Source organism: Neofelis nebulosa, chromosome 10 (genome assembly GCF_028018385.1).
Source record: "Neofelis nebulosa isolate mNeoNeb1 chromosome 10, mNeoNeb1.pri, whole genome shotgun sequence".
Lineage (NCBI taxonomy): Eukaryota > Metazoa > Chordata > Mammalia > Carnivora > Felidae > Neofelis > Neofelis nebulosa.
Genome location: NC_080791.1, coordinates 43,581,548 through 43,600,681, shown reverse-complemented (window position 1 = coordinate 43,600,681; position 19,134 = coordinate 43,581,548). Strand labels below are relative to the sequence as shown.

At 36.7% G+C, this 19,134-nt stretch overlaps 1 protein-coding gene across 6 annotated transcripts in view; it reads right to left on the bottom strand.

The window, feature by feature from the left end:
• The window catches only part of NOX4 (NADPH oxidase 4), a 166,962-nt gene that overhangs the window by 138,087 nt on the left and 9,741 nt on the right, over window positions 1-19,134 (bottom strand). For 4 of the 6 annotated variants that reach the window (XM_058687522.1, XM_058687520.1, XM_058687521.1 and 1 more), the window contains 3 exons: window positions 5,514-5,624; window positions 3,588-3,672; window positions 134-231 (listed from right to left, as the gene is read on the bottom strand). In XM_058687522.1, the coding sequence (XP_058543505.1) occupies window positions 134-231; window positions 3,588-3,672; window positions 5,514-5,624 (294 nt within the window). The remainder of the gene's footprint in view (window positions 1-133; window positions 232-3,587; window positions 3,673-5,513; window positions 5,625-19,134) is intronic. The other 2 variants (XM_058687523.1, XM_058687525.1) reach the window with 1 other exon arrangement.

Sequence of the window (19,134 nt, the reverse complement as noted above, 5' to 3'; positions counted from 1 at the left end):
ACTCAACTTGACAACTGCATTTTAAAAGCACTCAAAGGGAGCAGCAAGGTACAAATTTTCCGTGAAAATCACAGACCTTCATCAGTCACCTCACCACAAGTGAAAGGAAAATGAGAAGAGGGAGACCACCCACCTCATCTCGGTATCTTGCAGCATTCAGTTCCACGAAATCTTCACTGTAGTTCACTGAGAAATTGAGGGCGTTCACCAGATGGGCAGCCACGTGCACACCTACGGAATCACATGAGGCCCAAATCAGTGGGGCTTTTCTATACGCTCCACAAAGAGGGCTCATTTCCTCTCCCTCAGTAAACACAGGGTCAAACTTTGACAGCTGATCTGAGCAATAAAATATTAAATTGAAAGGGCAAATTTTAAAGACACAAAAATCTTGATTACTGACAGTTTAGTATTAGAAATCATGTAAAGAAACTGAATTTTCAAAAGCTAGAATAAAATAACCCTAGCAAGTGAGGGTTAGGAAATACATACACACTTACACACGTAAATGTATGAGGATATGAGTGTGCATTTACTTATTTAACAGCTCCTGGATATTTGAGTTGTTCTACATTTTTCATCTCTCCTCTACCTCTAAATCTGTTGCATATATCTTGTGATTTTCCACTGCCACTCAACCTAAAATATAGACCCCCTGGAAGGCTTTTAACTAGTCAAAATTTCTCAAAACCCATAAATTCAAATCATAGCATCCTAAACCCAACAGCAAAAGTGTTGGCAATCACTTCGTTGGTATTAAAAACTCGGGAAAGTAATAATTACCATTTAACAATCTACAGTGGCACAGTAGACAGAGAGCTCAACTGACTCAGAGCTCTTGCAAAAGATGCACGTGTTAGGAAGTTACTACAGAGTTGAAGACAAATTCATTTTGGCATGGCCAGGGAAAAGGAAAATTATCTTGAAGAGGCTGGAAAGGAAGCAGAAAACAAACTTGTGCATTGAATGATACCACATCCCCCCCTTCCCAATCTTTTCTTGTAGGTGAAATAAGGGAGGTGAAAGAACAACAGATAATAGTTGGAAATCCAGTTTTCTTGGCCACACTGTTTACCTACCAATGCCTCAGATTAGTTCTCTGTAAAATGACAAGGAAATAGGAGATTTAATGAGATAAGTAACCTGAAACTGGTTTGTGAACCATTAGTCTATACAAATATACGGAGTGTAGTTATTCGACAGAAAACATGGTATGGAAACTGGAAAACTCTGTGGTCCCCTCCAACCTGGCATACGAGATGTAGATATGCCAAAAGTTCTAAAGTACTCAGAAAGCACACAGAAGTAAGAGAAAGACTAGAATGCTAAATAAAAAGTTAGCTAACTGATTGATAAGCTCCTGCCAGAATCAAAAAGGGAAAAGGTCCCATAAAAAGCAGACAGGAAGTTAGAAGTGGGTTAACTAACAAGCAAGTACAGAGTTAAGGAAATTTTTAAAAGGGTGCCCAGGTGAGACTCAACTATGGCATAGGCATAAAGCGTAATTTAAGCAAAATTGTGTGTCCTATAGCTTTATCATGTCTGAAATATATAAGCTTTAAAAAAATCCCTTCATTTTAAATTAAAGGTTTATATCTTAACTACATACATAGATTATGGGTCATTCTTTCTGAATTCTCCTGAAAAAAAGCCCTAGGTAACAGCTGTATGAGATATACCCTTAAGGGATACATTCACCTTCTTTAAAGATCTTTTACGTCAAAAGCATTCAGGGCTTCTAATTTTAGGGAGCAGGGAGAAAGCCAGGCCAGACATTTTGAATAGATTTTCCCATTTAATTCTCACAGCAAAACAATTAGGTGGGTAGAAGCATCCCTATCCTACAGATAAGAAAACTAAGGTTTGGGGCACATGAGTGCACAGTCGGTTAAGTTAAGTGTCCAACTCCTGATTTCCACTCTAATCATGATCTCACAGTTTGTGGGATCACAGCGCGGGGCTCCATACTGTCATCTTGGGATTCTCTGTCTCCTTCTCCCTCTGCCCCTCCCCCACCTGCACACACGTGTGCATTCTCTCTCTCCCTCTCTCAAAATAAATAAGTAAACATTAAAAAAAGAAGAAGGAAAAAAAAACTAAGGTTAAAAGAGGCAACGTAGCTAAGGTCAGACAACTAGTGAGTGGCAGAAAGCAAACCCTCTGGAATGTTTATTCATGGCAAGACTCTACCGGGTCGCAGTCTGGTTGTTCGCCAGCTGAACCAGAATATTTGGACACAGCTACAGTTTAGAACAAATCAAGTTACAAATATGTCAACATTCCCTGATGCTCCTCCTTTTCTGACCTTTCACTCTCTGTGTCCTAATCCAGCCCTAACCCTTACCACACCCTTGGTCCTCATCTCATCCTGGATTCTTACTCCATACCCAGACTTTTGGGCTGGATGGATTCCTGATCCCACCCCTGAGCCTCTCCCTGTCTCTCGCCTCCAGAGGTGGAAACCACCAATACGAGGATGTCCAGGGATAAAACGGTGCAGATGCCTATTTCGACAATACTTGGCAACTTTTTAAAAGCTGAAAGCTTAATGATCTCTTGATAATAGCTGCATCAAAACACGTCTGATTCAAAATAGCCATACATACATATCCAGACCAATGTCCCTGGTATCAAAACAGCTATGTCCTATCAAATAATGGCCAGACAGAAATGTCAGTTGCTACGCCACTGAGATAATTAACCCCTGAGATTACAAACCATAACTAATTCTATCCTAAAAACTTCATATGGGTGATCTCATTTTAGTCTTAAAACCATGAGGCAGGTGCTATTGTGAATCCATTTTATGATTAAAACAACAACAAATCAAAGATCAGAGAACTTATGACACACAGTAAGGCAGGAGGGCGTTGGGGATAGAGCGTACACAATTCATCTCCAGAGTCCATGTAGTTAATAAATATGTTTATTATTTTCTGTTCCAAAAATTTGAAAAGTATCATATAAATTCTCAAGATAAAAATTTATTTTAAAAGGACTCTTTTAAAAACCAAAAGATTCTCACTTGATACTTTAACTTGGAATTGAACAGGATACATTTCCACAAGCTTTTTGACATTTACTCTTCAACCCAAGTATTAATATCAAAGAAACATTTATCAAATATAATTTTGAATAGACTCACGTTGTATGAAGGTACAGTTCACATTCTAATTTGTATGCATTTAAAGTCCTATCATATCCTCACTTTTAAACCTTAAAAACTTTTATTCTATTTCTTTTCATCTTTCTGAATGAAATTATTTACTTTTGGGAAACAATTATTAGCAGCTTGAGGGCCAACTTTCATACATTATAATGTGAAACACACACACACACACACACACACATATATATATATATATATATATATATATATATATATATATATATATTTAATGTATAAGATATGTTCATTTTCTGTAACACCATTAGGCAACTCTCTTTAAATACACAGTAAAGAAAAATTAAGGTATGTAGTAAGAAAACCACAAGTTGGACAGCAAATAATTTATGGAACAATAAAAATACCATTCATAAAATGTGTTCTTCTAACACAATATGTTAATATCTTTTGGTTTTCTCACCTGAAAAAATGCAGATAGTAACACCACAGGTTATATGGAATGTTCTGCTTTTATCCAACAGTCTTCTGGTTCTCCTGCTTGGAACCTAAATAAAATTTGGCATGGTGAAAATCATGCAGCAAATAAGATACCTGTAGAGTTTTTCATTAAAGCATTGTTTATGATGTCAAAGTTTTGGAAATACAGCAGAAACCTAGGAAGTAAAAGCTGGTGAGGTGAATTATGATATATCTAATCAGTGGAACACCCAAACATTACAGAGAATGTAAGAAGGCTTATTACTGATGTGGAAAGATGTGTGAGACAACAGCTAGGTAAAGCAATTATAACATGTAAACTATACTATGATCCCATATTGTTTAAAGTCAATGGCAGTATATGCCAATCTGAAGGCATTTACCCCAAACTGTAATCAGTAATATTAGGAGAAACCTTCCCTGATCATGATTTCTGTAATGTTTGAGTTGTACAATATATATTACTTCCTTTTGTAGTCAAGAAAATAAGATTATTTTTAAATGAAGCATTTTCATCTATGGTTTTAAATGTCTTCATAATCTTATAAAAAATAAAATGTCAAGCATCTTTGAGTACCTAGTTTCACATCAGGGGACAGTTCTTTAAGACTTATTAAATACTGAGAGACTTAGGTGGGCACGTTTCATTTCCTGCTGTTTATCTTCTCTTTCTTCTCACCAAGCCAATAGCCATCCATAGGCATCAAAACCTAGCATTTTACAATGGCAGGCAACCTACAGAAAGAGTTATTTCCACAAATTACTGTATTAAAAGTAAAGAGTTTCTAAATATAATTACATGAAAAGGTTGAGAAGTTTTACTGCAGTAAATCCGCTTATATAAACTTCACAGAACATCAAAGTGACCTCATATTAACAACTTCTTTTAAAGTATCAGTATTGATCCAGCAATGCCTTACTATCTCAATGAAGAAACCACACACACACACACACACACATACACCACACACCAGGATAACCGAAGACAAAAAATAATTTCAATTGAGTTTCAATTTCCAAAACGTTTTTCTGTTTTCTTACAACCTTCATTTTACAACACTAAATATCACACACGACATCACATCTTAATCAAGACATCTTCTCCAATCCTACTACATAGTTTAAAACATGTCTGTGTTTGAAAAGGAGGTAAATCATCACCAACACCAGCAGTCACTCTATATATTGCCCAAAGTCCACAGGGCTCTTGCTTGCTCACCTGCACTTAACTAAATGAAAACACAAGGTCTCAATGAGGCATTGTATTCTGGAAAAAGCTCAGAACTGGGACTGATCTTAGCTCTGCCATTTCACTAGTCTCATGATGTTGGTCCAGTTACTTAATGTCTCTATGCCTCAGGTTCTTCATCAGCAATCCCTGCAGAATCACTGTGAGGATTCCTAGCTACATGTGTGGAATGCTTCGCACAGTGCCTGATACCACTGTTAATAACCATTTCTTTTTTTTTTAATTTTTTTAACATTTATTTATTTTTGAGAGGGAGAGACAGAGCATGAGCAGGGAAGGGGCAGAGACAGAGAGGAAGCCGCAGAATCTGAAATAGGTTTCAGGCTCTGAGCTGTCAGTACAGAGCCTGACGCAGGGCTAGAACTCAGGAATGGTGAGATCGTGACCTAGGCCAAAATCGGACGCTTAACTGACTGAGCCACCCAGGCGCCCCTATTAATAACCATTTCTACCCATCCACTGCCTTTATCTAGCGTTGCAGAGTAGCTCACGGATCATCCTGACAGATGATGAGGTCTTTACTCTCATCTAGTAAATGACAACCAGTAAGAGAAATCAATCTAGTAGAAAATCAGACCATGAAAACTAAGTGCTACTAACATGCCACTGTTACACTTGATTTCTGTGCTGGAATCTGTGACTAGGATTATTCATGCTTACCTTCTGGGATCCTCGAAGGTAGGCCAGGAGTGTCCGGCACATGGGTAGAAGGATAAGGCTGCAGTTGAGGTTAAGAACAGATGCGGAGGCTCTGCTTAGACACAATCCTAGCTGAACAAATAAGGCAAGGGTCAAAACACGGCCAAGACAAAAACAGACTACAAACTTACTACAGGCCTCACCCTGTTCCTCCTTCGAGGATCATGGCAAAAACACCAACTCCTTCAAGAATCTTGAACAACTCACCTCTCACCAGAAACCCCTAAAAGAAACTGGTCTCTTTCTCCTCTATACTGCCATGAAACTTAGTCTCCCCTCTTTCTACTAGTGTTAGAATCACCCAAGTACATTTTTCTGGTGTGAAGTCAATTTCTTATTCCGCCCCCACTATACTGTTCTGGGTATTAAGAACCCTAGAGAGCCCCAGTATTTTATGCACCTCCACACTGGTGTAGTTGAATCCTTTTTTTATGGATAAGGTACCAAAAAATTCAAAGCTCTGACTACACAACCCCCTTCCAAATCACTGCCTTTCAGCTCTTAACCTTACTGACTCTACCCATCTTTCTGGTTTCACCTTAAGAACTACACCTCTAGAGTTCTTCAGTGACCCAAAGCTAGGAGGGATCCAGATCAGCTGTGTCCCATACGAAGATTATCAAAACCACATTGTGCAATCTTTTTTTTTTTTTTTTTTCAAAGAATCGGAACCCTTGGTATCCAGGCAATACTTCATGGCAACTATCTTGCTAGATTGTCATCTGCTCTTGTCTGGTACTTATCTACATTCTTCATATAAATAATGTAGCACATGAAAGCAAGAGATGGGGTCAAATCTGTACTCTCCTCCTAAAATAAACATAAAAGTATTTGTTTTAAGGATATTGACTGAGAAATGTGTGTAAGTCAGATGCTTTTCTTATCTTAAAATTCTTCATGCTCGTGAGATTTCCAACTTAACTCTTGGCAAATAGCATCTCCGTTACAAAATGTTTATTGTTAGCACATGAAATATTGTTCCGGAAGGGGAGAGAGGGTAATAAGTCATGTCAGGAAAACAATAATTTTCACTGACTTATATAAAAAGTAATTAATATTTCCAGTTAGGCTATTTTTACACCATGAGTTAGAACACCTTAGAGATATATTGCAATGAATATACCATTAAGTAGACAAATAGAAATAATCCCCTCCAGACTATCTAAAAAAAAAAAAAAAAAAAAAGTTAAATCTAACATTCTTTTCTCAATCAGCAAAATTATTACCATTTCAGAGTGATGGGTTTTTGTTATTTAGGCCTCCAGAGAAATAGAATAATTGTTATCTCTTTTGATCTGGCATCTGCACACGATAAGAAAATTTTAGCTCAAGGGATTTTAGATGATAATTTTATCTGCAATCTTAATGTACCAGGACAATAATTCACTTAAATTTTTTCAGCTGAAATCTATCATATAAGTGTAGGACTTAAAAGATACAAATAAATTATTCAATTTTCCTTTGTGGTTCAATGATTTAAAGAAAATTCTTATATTCCTCATTTTCTAACCATTTACTGCATGTCTGGAACTGTTTTATTGTTGTGCTTACATTAAATCACATAGTAATTTAATTCAAAGTGGCTTTAAGTGTCCCCTTAAGATAGATGGGAGTTTATCTTTGGCATTCCACCTCTTCCTTACAATGCTGTAAAATCTAACCGGAAATTTTATCAAGGACTCATTTCTACCTACATGTTTGTTCCTGAATATCCTTAGTTCTCTAAACTAAGATGAAAACTTCTTTTTATTAGGTTATCAGAGTACAAACCTCCCTCATTCTGAAGCAATGGAAAGAGTGAGGAAAATGGAGACAGATCCCAGTCAATGATTTCCCAGGAATTCATTTTATCCATTTACTACATGGGTAATATTCTACAGCTAAGGGAATTTGTTTTGTTTTGTCATTATTAATGCATGATCATTGAAAGAATCAACTATCTCAAATATTCACTAAAAAGAAATGACCGCCCAAGTCTGGTGCCCTGCCCACTCTACCTGAACGACTTGTGTCACCATTCTGAGAGAACTTAATTGCTGCTTTGCTTTTCCAACTTCATTCAAGTTAGTTGTCACTAGGTGGCAGTGTTACTTTCATGTTTCAAATTCTACCTGTCAAGGTCTCTAAAACATAACTAACTGAGAAATCCATATGTAATTTTAAAACTATGAATATATTTTAGATGAGCAAATACAAACAAAACATAGCTTCCTCCTTGTTATGGACTGGATGTCTGTTCCCCCCAAGTTCATATGATGAAATCTAATGTCATAGTATTTGGAGGTGGAGCTTGGGAGAGTTTACTAGGTTTAGATTAAGTTTTTGAGGGTAGGGCCCCCATTATGCAATTAGTGCTTTTATAAGAAGAAGAAAAGGCCACAGCTCTCTGTAGACTCTCTGTGAGGACAGAGCAAGGTGGCTCTCTGCAAACCAGGAAAGGGATCTCACCAGACCAATTCTGCTGGCACCTTGATCTTAGACTTCCCAGCCTCCAGAACTGAAGTAAACATTCGTTAAGCCACCTAATCTATAGTATTTTGTTATAGCAGACTGACCAAATGTAATCCTATAGAAAAATCATAAGAAAATATGCCATTTGAAGCAAGTTATAAAAGAATATAACATCTGGATATAACAAGTATATGGTTATTTTTCTAAAAATCTCAAACACATGGTTTCTTATCTTAAATCTGCTATTTAATATTCATCTTGAGCTAGTTAACTGTCCTTTTCTGCAAAATTAAGAGGGATAATTTTTCTTATCTGTAAAATGAATGTAATATGCTATGATACAATAATCCTAGCTCTTAGAACTTTTGTGAAAACTAAAAAAATCAGTCTAAAATATGCAAGCACTATATAAAATTAATTTATTGCCTTAGTGTCACTATATCGCATCTTTTCTCTAAATTTTCTCTTCTATGCTTCTACTGTAAATGTTATCTGTTCCATTTATATCATTCATTCAATACATATTTTGTGTGATATGTACATATCCCAAGGCACCAGGAGTTCTAAAACAGAGAATGCCTATTCCTTAAGATGTTTGCATTTTAGTAGGGGAAACAGACACTAATCAAATAGCTATATAATCAAATGTAAATTCTAACAATGATCAATTCTGTGAATGAGAAATACAGAGTATGAGCACGTATAACAGGAAATGAAAGCTAAATAAGAAGGTCAGGAAGGCTTCCCCAATTACTTGAAAAGTGAACTGAGATCTTGAGGGTGATAGTACAAGTCATTCAAAAAGGAGAAAGACAGGGGCGCCTGGGTGGCGCAGTCGGTTAAGCGTCCGACTTCAGCCAGGTCACGATCTCGCGGTCCGTGAGTTCGAGCCCCGCGTCAGGCTCTGGGCTGATGGCTCGGAGCCTGGAGCCTGTTTCCGATTCTGTGTCTCCCTCTCTCTCTGCCCCTCCCCCGTTCATGCTCTGTCTCTCTCTCTGTCCCAAAAATAAATAAAAATAAAAATAAAAAAAAAAAATAAAAAAAAAAAAAGGAGAAAGACATCCACGCAGAGAAAACCAGCGTGAAAACCAATGCACAGCAAATGGGAATATGGTGTATATATGAGAATTTAATAGCAGGTCAGGATTTCAATCCAAGGATTGGAAATTGAGGGTGCCACAACATAAAACTGGAGAAGGAATAGACCTGGCTGGCTTGTGTAGGTCACATTAAGAATGTGTGTCTTTATCCCAATATCAGTGCAGAGTGAATGTGTTTTAAGTAGGACGGCGGTATAAAGAGGTGAGAATGTGCTAATGATTAGTCTGAAGGAAGTATGCAGAGCAAATTGGAAGAAAGTAATTTGGGCCATCACATTTCTTTGTGCGGCTAATCATCACAAAAATTTTGAGACAAGAATTACATGACCCAGTCTTGCATATAGAAAGGATCCAGTTTTGACTAAATATGGTACGCATAAGTGAATTTATTTGGCTAAATACTTTACTGAAACATGTACCTCTAAAACTGGAGTACTAAAAGAGCCAACCCCACACCCCATTGTCCCCCAGAGTCTCACTCCTTCTATGATTGCCCTGACCAAAGGTAATCTACGCTTCTGTTGAATTGTTCCAGAGACAGCAGCCATTCCACTGTCAAAAACCTCTTTTGCTTTCTTACATTTACATGAAGTCCATGCCTCTGTAACTTCCACCCACCAGGCACCTCTAGATAATAATATTCCTAACCTGAAGATAAAAGAATGATTTCTTAGTCCAATCTTGTTTTCTTCATGCTAAACACAATTAGTTGTCTCTGAAATTCTTGAAAAAATTTTAGGACTCCCTCTCACCTCAGTGACTTTTCACAGTTCACCAGAATTCAGTACATCCTCAACATAGACTAATAGTAGCAGGCAGTACTGAAGAGCCTCATCTCCCTCACAAAGCACATGATTGATCTCTGCTAATTCTAAGACTGTGCTATATCATAGGGCAACTATGTTACATAATGGCTCATCTTGAGTTTACAACATAAGAGATTTCTCCCATGAGTTACTACAAAGCAATGACCCCTATCCTACAGTGGAAAAAAAAAAAAATTAAGGTGAGAGAGAGCATATATATATGCAAGAATGATATGGTTTTAGACTATTCTATCATATTGGGTATAGATACAATATTCTGATATTTTTTCTTCTCAATTTTGCTTTAGAAGCAAACATGAAACTTTACATTCATGTAAACTAAACATGAAAACTTTACATTCATGTTTTCCACCTCTCCATCCAAGTGTTTGACAGACCTATTAAAGTGTAACAAAATCCCGTGGAAATAGTTGACTTGCAAAAAAAACAAAACAAAACAAAAGAAAAAAACTTTTCTGGTAAATTAACTTTCAAATGAACATTTTGCTCTCAAATGGGAAGTTTCAGCTCAGGTCATGATTTCATGATTCATGGGATCGAGTCCCACTTTGGGCTATGTGCTGACAGCACAGAGCCTGCTTGGGATTCTCTCTCTCTCTCCCTCTCTCACTCCCTCTCTCTCTCCTCATAGGGCCAACTGCTATACTTTTATATTTAATGCTGCTCCTGGATGCATTACCCAGACTAGTCATTCCAAGTTTCACCCCGTATCTCCATTCCCATCCATGGCTCATGCATTGCCATTCCTTCTGTTTGTGATAGCATTCCACCTCTTCCAACCTCCACATTTCCTCTACAGAACTTTACACATTATATTGTAATATTTTACCTGTTTATCTCCTTGTGCCACCCCCCCAAAGTTAGAGAGTGGCAGCACTGCAAAATGGCAATGCCCAAACTGCCTCTTGTTGTTGGGGACCTCAAAAACTCATGCTTGTTAATAGTGAAAATTGTCTTGAAAAAGTACTCCTTGAGGAAAATATGCTTTTAGCAATGAAAGCCAAAGAAAAGTAACCATGAGACAGTTACATGAAGAGAGAAAACCCCATAAAGTAGTCTACAGAATTTTCCAAAGGAATGGTATTTTTTATTGTCTTTATAGTAACCATGACAGACAACCAGAACAATTTAGTTTTCCTATACCTCTAAATCAAACTTTTGGTCCTAGTTTAAATTTCACTTTGTACCATTAATATATTATAAAAGAGATATAAATTTAGAATATGATAGCTATTTCATGCAGACAAGATTGTACTTAAGGATTAAAAAAATGATATTTCAATGAAAGGTTACTTCAAAAGTTGACTACCTATTTTGACACAGTTTCATATGAAAATAATGGATAAAATGCCATGAGCTATCAGAAAGCAGTTAATAATAATTGGAGTAATTATTTCTTTAAAAAATTTCTACAATAAACTACCAATTCAGTGGTCTTGGGGTATATCCAAAAGCTCATGAATGTCCCTTATTCCATTATAAGCTATAATTCATGCCAAATGATCCTAGCTGGTTTCTGTCAACTAACTGCCCTGGAAACTTTTAACTATGATGTAATTTTTGACTCAAGTTGACCTCTCTTCCAATCTATAATCCTTTTTTTTTTTTTTAACACTGTCTCTAAAGAAAGAAGCTGGAGGAAAAAAAATTATTTCCATATAATTAAAGGGACCACTAAAAGAATAGAAGTCATCCTGACTTTACATCCATATTTCCTTATGCTTAACTCAAATCTTTCTTTTATATGTCATCACCCTCCATTCTACCCTTTCTAGAAATAAACTTTATTTCATTTTCAGTAGGACTACAGTAGGAATGTAGTCTTTCCTTAGAAGTCTATTATAACTCAGAAAGAAATGTAGCTCTTACATAGAGAGAAGAAAGGATTGTAACATGGTATTTCTGTCCGGATTTTGTCCACCTTGTTTTTCCTGTGCCAAAAGCCCAGAGAACAGAAGAGATTCACTTCTAGACCATGTGTCTGTCTACAAAAGTTAAAGTTCAACATAAATGGGATCCAGAATTGCATTGAACACATTCCTGGTTTTCTACAGGCAATGCTGTCTACTGAACAGGTCACCAGATTAAGAGGTATGGCATTTTTATCACAGCTAATACCTGTGACCTCTACCAAGGGCATTGTCTCTAAAATGTAGAATTGCAGAACTTAACAAAACAATAATAAAAACCTCCTCCACTTTCTCTCATAGACCTATTCTAAAAGGTAAAAATATATCAAATAAAAATGGTTTGACCTTTTTAGCTGACAAAATGGATTTTTTTTTAATTCACCCTTTACATTCCTGTGGATGTTCACTGCTTATCTCTCTCTTATCTTCTGCTCCTATCTGCAGCACACGAACAAGGATCTCAAGAATTACAGTGCATTTGCTTTCATGTCATTGCTACATTTCTTCCTCCTGCAGGAATTATTCATGCACAGGGAAACGCACCAAGGAATGGCATGTATTTTGTAGAGCATGGGTGGCTGGAAAGCTGAGACAGGCCCTGTTTCTCCTCCATCACAGATCCAGCACATCTGATCACAATTACTGAATATTTATTTAGTCACCCTCAGCTACTCTTCATCAGAAACAATCATTCCAAACCCTTGCATCATTCTTCCTCATCTTTAAACCATTTTTAATTTCTCAACATTCCTCCTAAGATTTAGAAGCCAAAACAGATATACTAGTGGCTTGAATGCATGGAATAATTTTTGAAAGGAAACAACAGTCATAGCAATGGTACGCTCTCACTTGGTTAAGACTGCAATCAGACTATCCATAATGACATATATTAAAACTCATGGACTGAATATAGGATTTCAATATTAAGATTTTTCTCACACGAGTGTCAATTAAGCATTTCTATTTTACTCCTCCTGAACTCAATCCTATTTGTTAATAACTCTTCTTCATTGAATCTATAAAGCTATCTTTAAGTGCTATCTTTGCCCTCAAAACACTAGCAATCTAGTTAGCTAACTCAGCTTGTCTTTTAACCCTAGCTTTCAACTTTGAATCCAGGTGAATTTCTTCTAGTCTTTCTTTAGAGGAAAATCAAAACAAAACAAAATGAAAAACTGTCTCCAAGAAGAAGCTGTCAATTCTAAGAAAAAGAATTCTGGATGCATCAAAACGGCCAAAATGCCTGAGAGAGTAGGTGCTCAGTAAAATGGACTGAATGAATGGATTGTTTGGTACAGACTATCTGTCTAAACTTCCTGATGCATACATATTTACACATTAGACTCTTCCAACAAATTCTTCAGAGTTTAACTGGTCAAATTACAGTGTAGAACAACACATTCCATCAAATGTAAGATGATAAATCGGTATAGGAGAGGAAGTATAAATCAAAAATAATATTTTTTCCCTAAAAAGCTAACACTTAATAGGTCCAAAATAACTCATGTTGGAATTTCTTAAAAAAAAAAAAAAAAAAGCAGCACACAGACATACTTGTCCAAGTGTGCATGTAAACTTCTACAAGGATTCTCACTGCAGTATGGTGTGTGATATAAAAACAAAACAAATACAACTAAAATGACTAACAGTGGAGAAATATACAACAAATTAACTACACATTATGGGATAGTATTTAGCCATTGGAAATAAGTCAAACTTGTATAATGGAAATTAAATAACAATATCCATAATATATTGCTAAATTAATATGCAGGTGCATATATGTGTATTTGTATATATAGGCATATATAGAGAGAGATAGATGCAGACTAGATTAACATAGATTATATAGATTCTATGTTTATAGATTATACAGAAGTCATTAGTTACCTGTTAGATGTAAAGGGGAGTTTCTAATTTTTTTTCTATTGTGACACCAGTATTCAAGGTACAGAAGTATGTATTTCTTTTGAAATGTACTTTAATTTTAACAATTAAGTACCAAGAACTAAACAGATAGATTACAATAAGAAATTCACAGTAAGTATAATTAAATGAGTTATTATACTTTGAAATTCTAATAACATAGCCAAAGGAAATAATTATAAAAACAGAGGGGGGTATTCTGTACAATGATTTTTTTTTCAAGTTTATTTATTTATTTTGAGAGAGCATGCAGCATGAACAGGGGAGGAGCAGAGAGAGAGAGGGAGAGAGAGAGAATCCCAGGCAGGCTCCATACTGTCAGCACGAAGCCCGACATGGGACTCAAACTCCCAAACCATGAGATCATGAGCTGAGTCAAAATCAAGAGTCAGACACTTAACCAACTGACCCACCTGGGCTCCCCACAATGTTTTTCACAGCATTTTCTGGAATAGTGAACAGAAGCCAACTCGATGTCTAAAAATTTGGGAATTTTTTTTTAATTTTTTCTTTCATGTTTTTATTTATTTTTGAGACAGAGAGAGACAGAGTATGAGAAGGGGAGGAACAGAGAGAGAGGGAGACACAGAATCCAAAGCAGACTCCAGGCTGAGCTGTCAGCACAGAGCCCGACGCGGGGCTCAAACCCACGGACCGTGAGATCATGACCTGAGCCGAAGTCGGACGCTTAACCGACTGAGCCACCCAGGCACAAATTTGGGAATGTTTAAGATAGGTGTATTTGTATTTATTCAGTGAAATATTAAAAATAAAAAATGTATGTTTAATAATGTAAGCTTCATAATCTATAACAATAGAACTAAATCTAATGTAATATTTAACACTAAATGTTAAAAGGAAAATACAAAATTGTTTATTCTAAATGATCATAGTATTGTGTGTTTTTGTTTTTGTTTGTTTTTTAAGTAGGCTCCATGCCCAAAATGGAACTCAGGACCCTGAGATCAAGAGTCACATGCTTGGGGCACCTGGATGGCTCAGTGGGTTAAGCATTCGACTTTGGCTCAGGTCATGATCTTGTGGTTCCTGAGTTCCAGCCCCGCATCAGGCATCAGGCTAGTGCTGACAGCATGGAGCCTGCTTCGGATTTTTTGTCTCCCTCTCTCTCTGCCCCTCCCCACTTCGTGCTCTCTTTCTTTGTCTCTCAAAAATAAATAAAGATTAAAAATTTTTTTTAATATTAAAAAAAAGAGTCACATGCTCTACTGACTGTGTCAGCCAGGTGCTCCATGAACGATCATATTATTAAAAAAAACAAAAACAAAAACTTGTATTTAGGAAATACACCAAAATGTTCACAGTGGTTATGTGTGGGTGCTGAGATATAAATGACTTATTTCGCGTTTTCTCTCATTTTCTATAGTAAATATGAAAAAGATTTAATAAATTTGAAAGTCACCAGAAAGATTGTTTTCCAAAGAAAATGGAATGGGAAAAGTCTTAAAAGTAATGTTTGAGGAGTAATATTATCTTTAAATAATGAAAATATGAAAGGCCGCTTTCCTTTTGTTTCAACTTTTGTTCATTTTTCCATTTTTCCCCTTAATCATATGCATTATTTTCATAAAATACATGACAAACCTTTATAAATTATGTTGCAAATATTTCCATGGCTTAAGGTGATAGCTTTCAGAAGAACATTAAGCTACTGGCCTCTTTTTCCAGACTTTTGATAAATGAGAAAATATTTATGTAAAGTTCAGGATCAACAGGACGATATAGGATAGGAAAGGACAGTAGAAGACAAAATAGGATGCAGCAGGACAGGGCGGGACAGGACAAGACAGAACAGGACAGGATGAGATAGGACAGAACAGGATGGGACAGAACCAGGCAGGAACAGGAAAGAGGGCAAGTTATGAGTGACATTACAGCTGGCAAGGGATGGGGGGTTCCAGTTAATGAACAGAAGAACTACTGGGATCATGGGAGGGCGTGAGAACAGTTACTGATTCTTTACCACTACTACAACTTAAATGGGTCTCAACATTAAATATCACAAAACTGAAGGACAACTAACCTGTTCAAATTGTAACACACCGTAGGGTCTTTCTATATACTTGTTAATATGGTTTTTAGTGAGATTAAGATGAAGGTAGAGGTGATGTCAAACATGGAGCACTTCTAAAAATGGACACTCAGTTGTATTTACTGGTTTGCAGTGAGAAATCTAAAGGTTACTGGATGACTAAAGGGATGAAAGCAGCAAATATTTTAAGTATTATTTAATTTCTGTATTCCCATGGCTTTTTTCTTCTGTGTTGCCCATAATATTAACCATTTAAACAAACAAACAAACAAACAAAAAGTCATATAAACAGTTATGGTAAGGGGCTCCTGGGTGGCTCAGTCGGTTGAGTGACCGACTTCGGCTCAGGTCGTGATCTCACAGCTCGTGAGTTCGAGCCCCATGTCGGGCTCTGTGCTGATAGCTCAGAGCCTGGAGCCTGCTTCAGATTCTGTGTCTCCCTCTCTCTCTGCCCCCAACCCACTCACATTCTGTCTCTGTCTCTCTCAAAAATAAGTAAACATTAAAAAAAATTAAAATAAAAAACAGTTGTATTAAAAAAACAGTTACGGGAAAAGAAACAATGATAACACATACAACATCAGACTTAGAAGAATAGGAAATGAATTAATCTAGGAGAGAACATGTAAAAGATAGGTGGATTGAGTGGAATGAATTATAGAAAAGATAAACAGGGCACCTGGGTGGCTCAGTCAGTTAAGCATATAACTCTTGATTTTGGCTCAGGTCATGATCTCATGGTTCATCAGTTCAAGCCCCTTATGGGACTCTTCACTGCGGAGCCTCCTTGGGATTCTCTCTCTCCCTCTCTGACCCTCCCCTGCCCATGATCCCCCACCTCTCAAAATAAATAAACAGAAAGAAAAACATACTGCCACCTGCAAAATCTCTTTAAATAATTCAGAAGGTATACATTGTATGAAATGAGTTAATTTCTCTTCAGTGCTGGAAATTTTTAGTCATTAGCAACCATTTATAAACAGATTTCAACATCAAAACATTTTTAACTTCAAAATGTAGCCTGAAAGAAATGATTCCAGCATTGTCTACTACAACTTCCCAGAAAGGGAAGTCATACTCCTTTTTCTAAGTTTATTTATTTATTTTTGAGAGACAGAGAGAGAGAGAGAAAGAACCAGTGGGGGAGGAGCAAAGAGAGATGGGGACAGAGATCTCAAGCAGGCTCCATACTGACAGCAGACAGCCTGATGGGGGCTCGAACCCACAAACTGTGACATCATGACCTGATCCAAAGGTGGACACTTAACTGACTAAGCCACTCAGGAGCTCCGGGGAGTCATGCTTTTTGAAGGCCTCATACTCATTTCTTCCTCATCCTACTCAATCCTCTCCACAAAACACAAAACAAAACCCTACAAGAGGTATTAGGTTAAACTATGTTAAACTGCCATTTTTGTAAGACAGAACATTTTAATACTGGAATTTTTATGTAGTTCAACTTAATATTATAATTCTCAATTTAAAATTGAGGAAACATAAGCTTTTCTTATGTTTGAAACTATTTCAATATATTACTTAAAAACACATTTCTTAAAAGGCAAAGTCATGACAAACTTGGTCAGTTTGTCTACAAAATCCATGTTCTTTTCATTACATTATATTGTTTCCATTGGTATTTTGGAATCTTCACAGGTATTACTATATTTGAAATTTAAACTAATAGTCCATGCTGAGGAAAAGGTGATCACAGACACTTGGTTTTAACAAGAATTAGAACACATGTCATATAAGACTTTAACAAATTAAATTTCATATATCTAAAATCTGTGGGTTTAACAAGATATATTGTCTTCTTTAAGAACATGTTCAAGGGGCATCTGGGTGGCTCAGTTGGTTGAGCATCTGACTTCGACTCAGGTCATGATCTCATAGTTCATGAGTTCAAGCCCCACATTGGGCTCTGTGTTGACAGCTCAGAGCCTGGAGGCTGCTTCGGATTCTGTGTCTCCTTCTCTCTCTTCCCCTCCCCTGCTTATTTGCTCTCTCTCTCAAAACTAAACATTAAAAAAAAAAAAAAAAAAAAAAAGAATGACATGTTCAAGCTTTAAAACAAGTACAAGACTAGTTTTCTTCAGGCAAAGCAAAATTAAGTAAACTTATAGACCCATTGTAAGTATAAGCTCTTCTAAGATGTTCATTTGACTCATTCCTCCTCTCTTACATTTTATAAAATGTGCAAGATCAAAATGAATAATTCAGTGATGGGTTCTACACAGTCCAAGCCAAGCCCCAGCCCTACAGAAAAATTCCATGGGAGGTAACAAATGGGATACAGACAATGCCCAACAGCAAAGGCTAGTTCTCAAGTGAAGAAGAACATTCATATTGAAGCTCTGCATTCTTGTGGCTTAATATGAGTCATTTCTTTTTCCAACTGGAATCCATTAATATAGACCACTGATGAAACTTTGTTAGTTTTGCCTTTCGATAGTCTGAGCTATAAGGGCGGGTGGGGCGGGGGGGAGAGAGAGAAAGAAAAAAGTATTCTTCACCTTTGTTTGTGTGACTCAAAGCACTTTACAAATGTGTTTTTGGGTCCATGCTTTTCAGACTAAGAGAATTAACAAAGCTTAAAGGCCCAAAGTAACTTCTCAAAAGCAACTTGGCCAAGGGAAATCAGTGAGAGGTAAAAGTACTCTTATCACCCTGTTTCAACATATTCTCAAGAGGTGGTTCTTCTTTTCTTGTTCCACAACTCTCTTGGGGCACCCTCACCAGCCTGGAAACCAATGTCCTCATTCAAGGTAAGGTGACAGCCAGTTACTCAGGTAAGATGCTAATTAGAAGGCACAAGGCAGAGCATTTGGGGCGTGGGGGAGGAAGTTAGCAAAGAGAATCAAAAGTGTAGCATGGAGAAAAAAGAAACTTGTTTGGATCACTACCATTTCATACCCTTCCTATGCACCTGAACTTTTGAAGATCACATGAAATGAAATTACTTGCACTTTGAAATCAGCTATTTGATAATCCTTTCATAGGAAAAAGGAATATAGTCAGAAAGGCATTCACCACAAATCATTTCTTAGATTTATCTTAGCGCTGAAGTGTCTACTTGTTTTTTTTTTAATTTCAGGTTATAAAATACTTTCACTTTGTGTACATCACTCATCTCTTCTTGCCTTTAACTCTGATATCCTTGGTATGCGTCTGGAGACCTTTAACAATTTCCTAATTCATGAAAACCATTAAAGCATGTTATTTAAAGCAAGTTCCCCATAGAACTTGTGTTTGATTCATTTATCCATAGATAGGCATCAATGTCAAATTCAAGTTTCCAATTTTTAAAATCGTAAACAT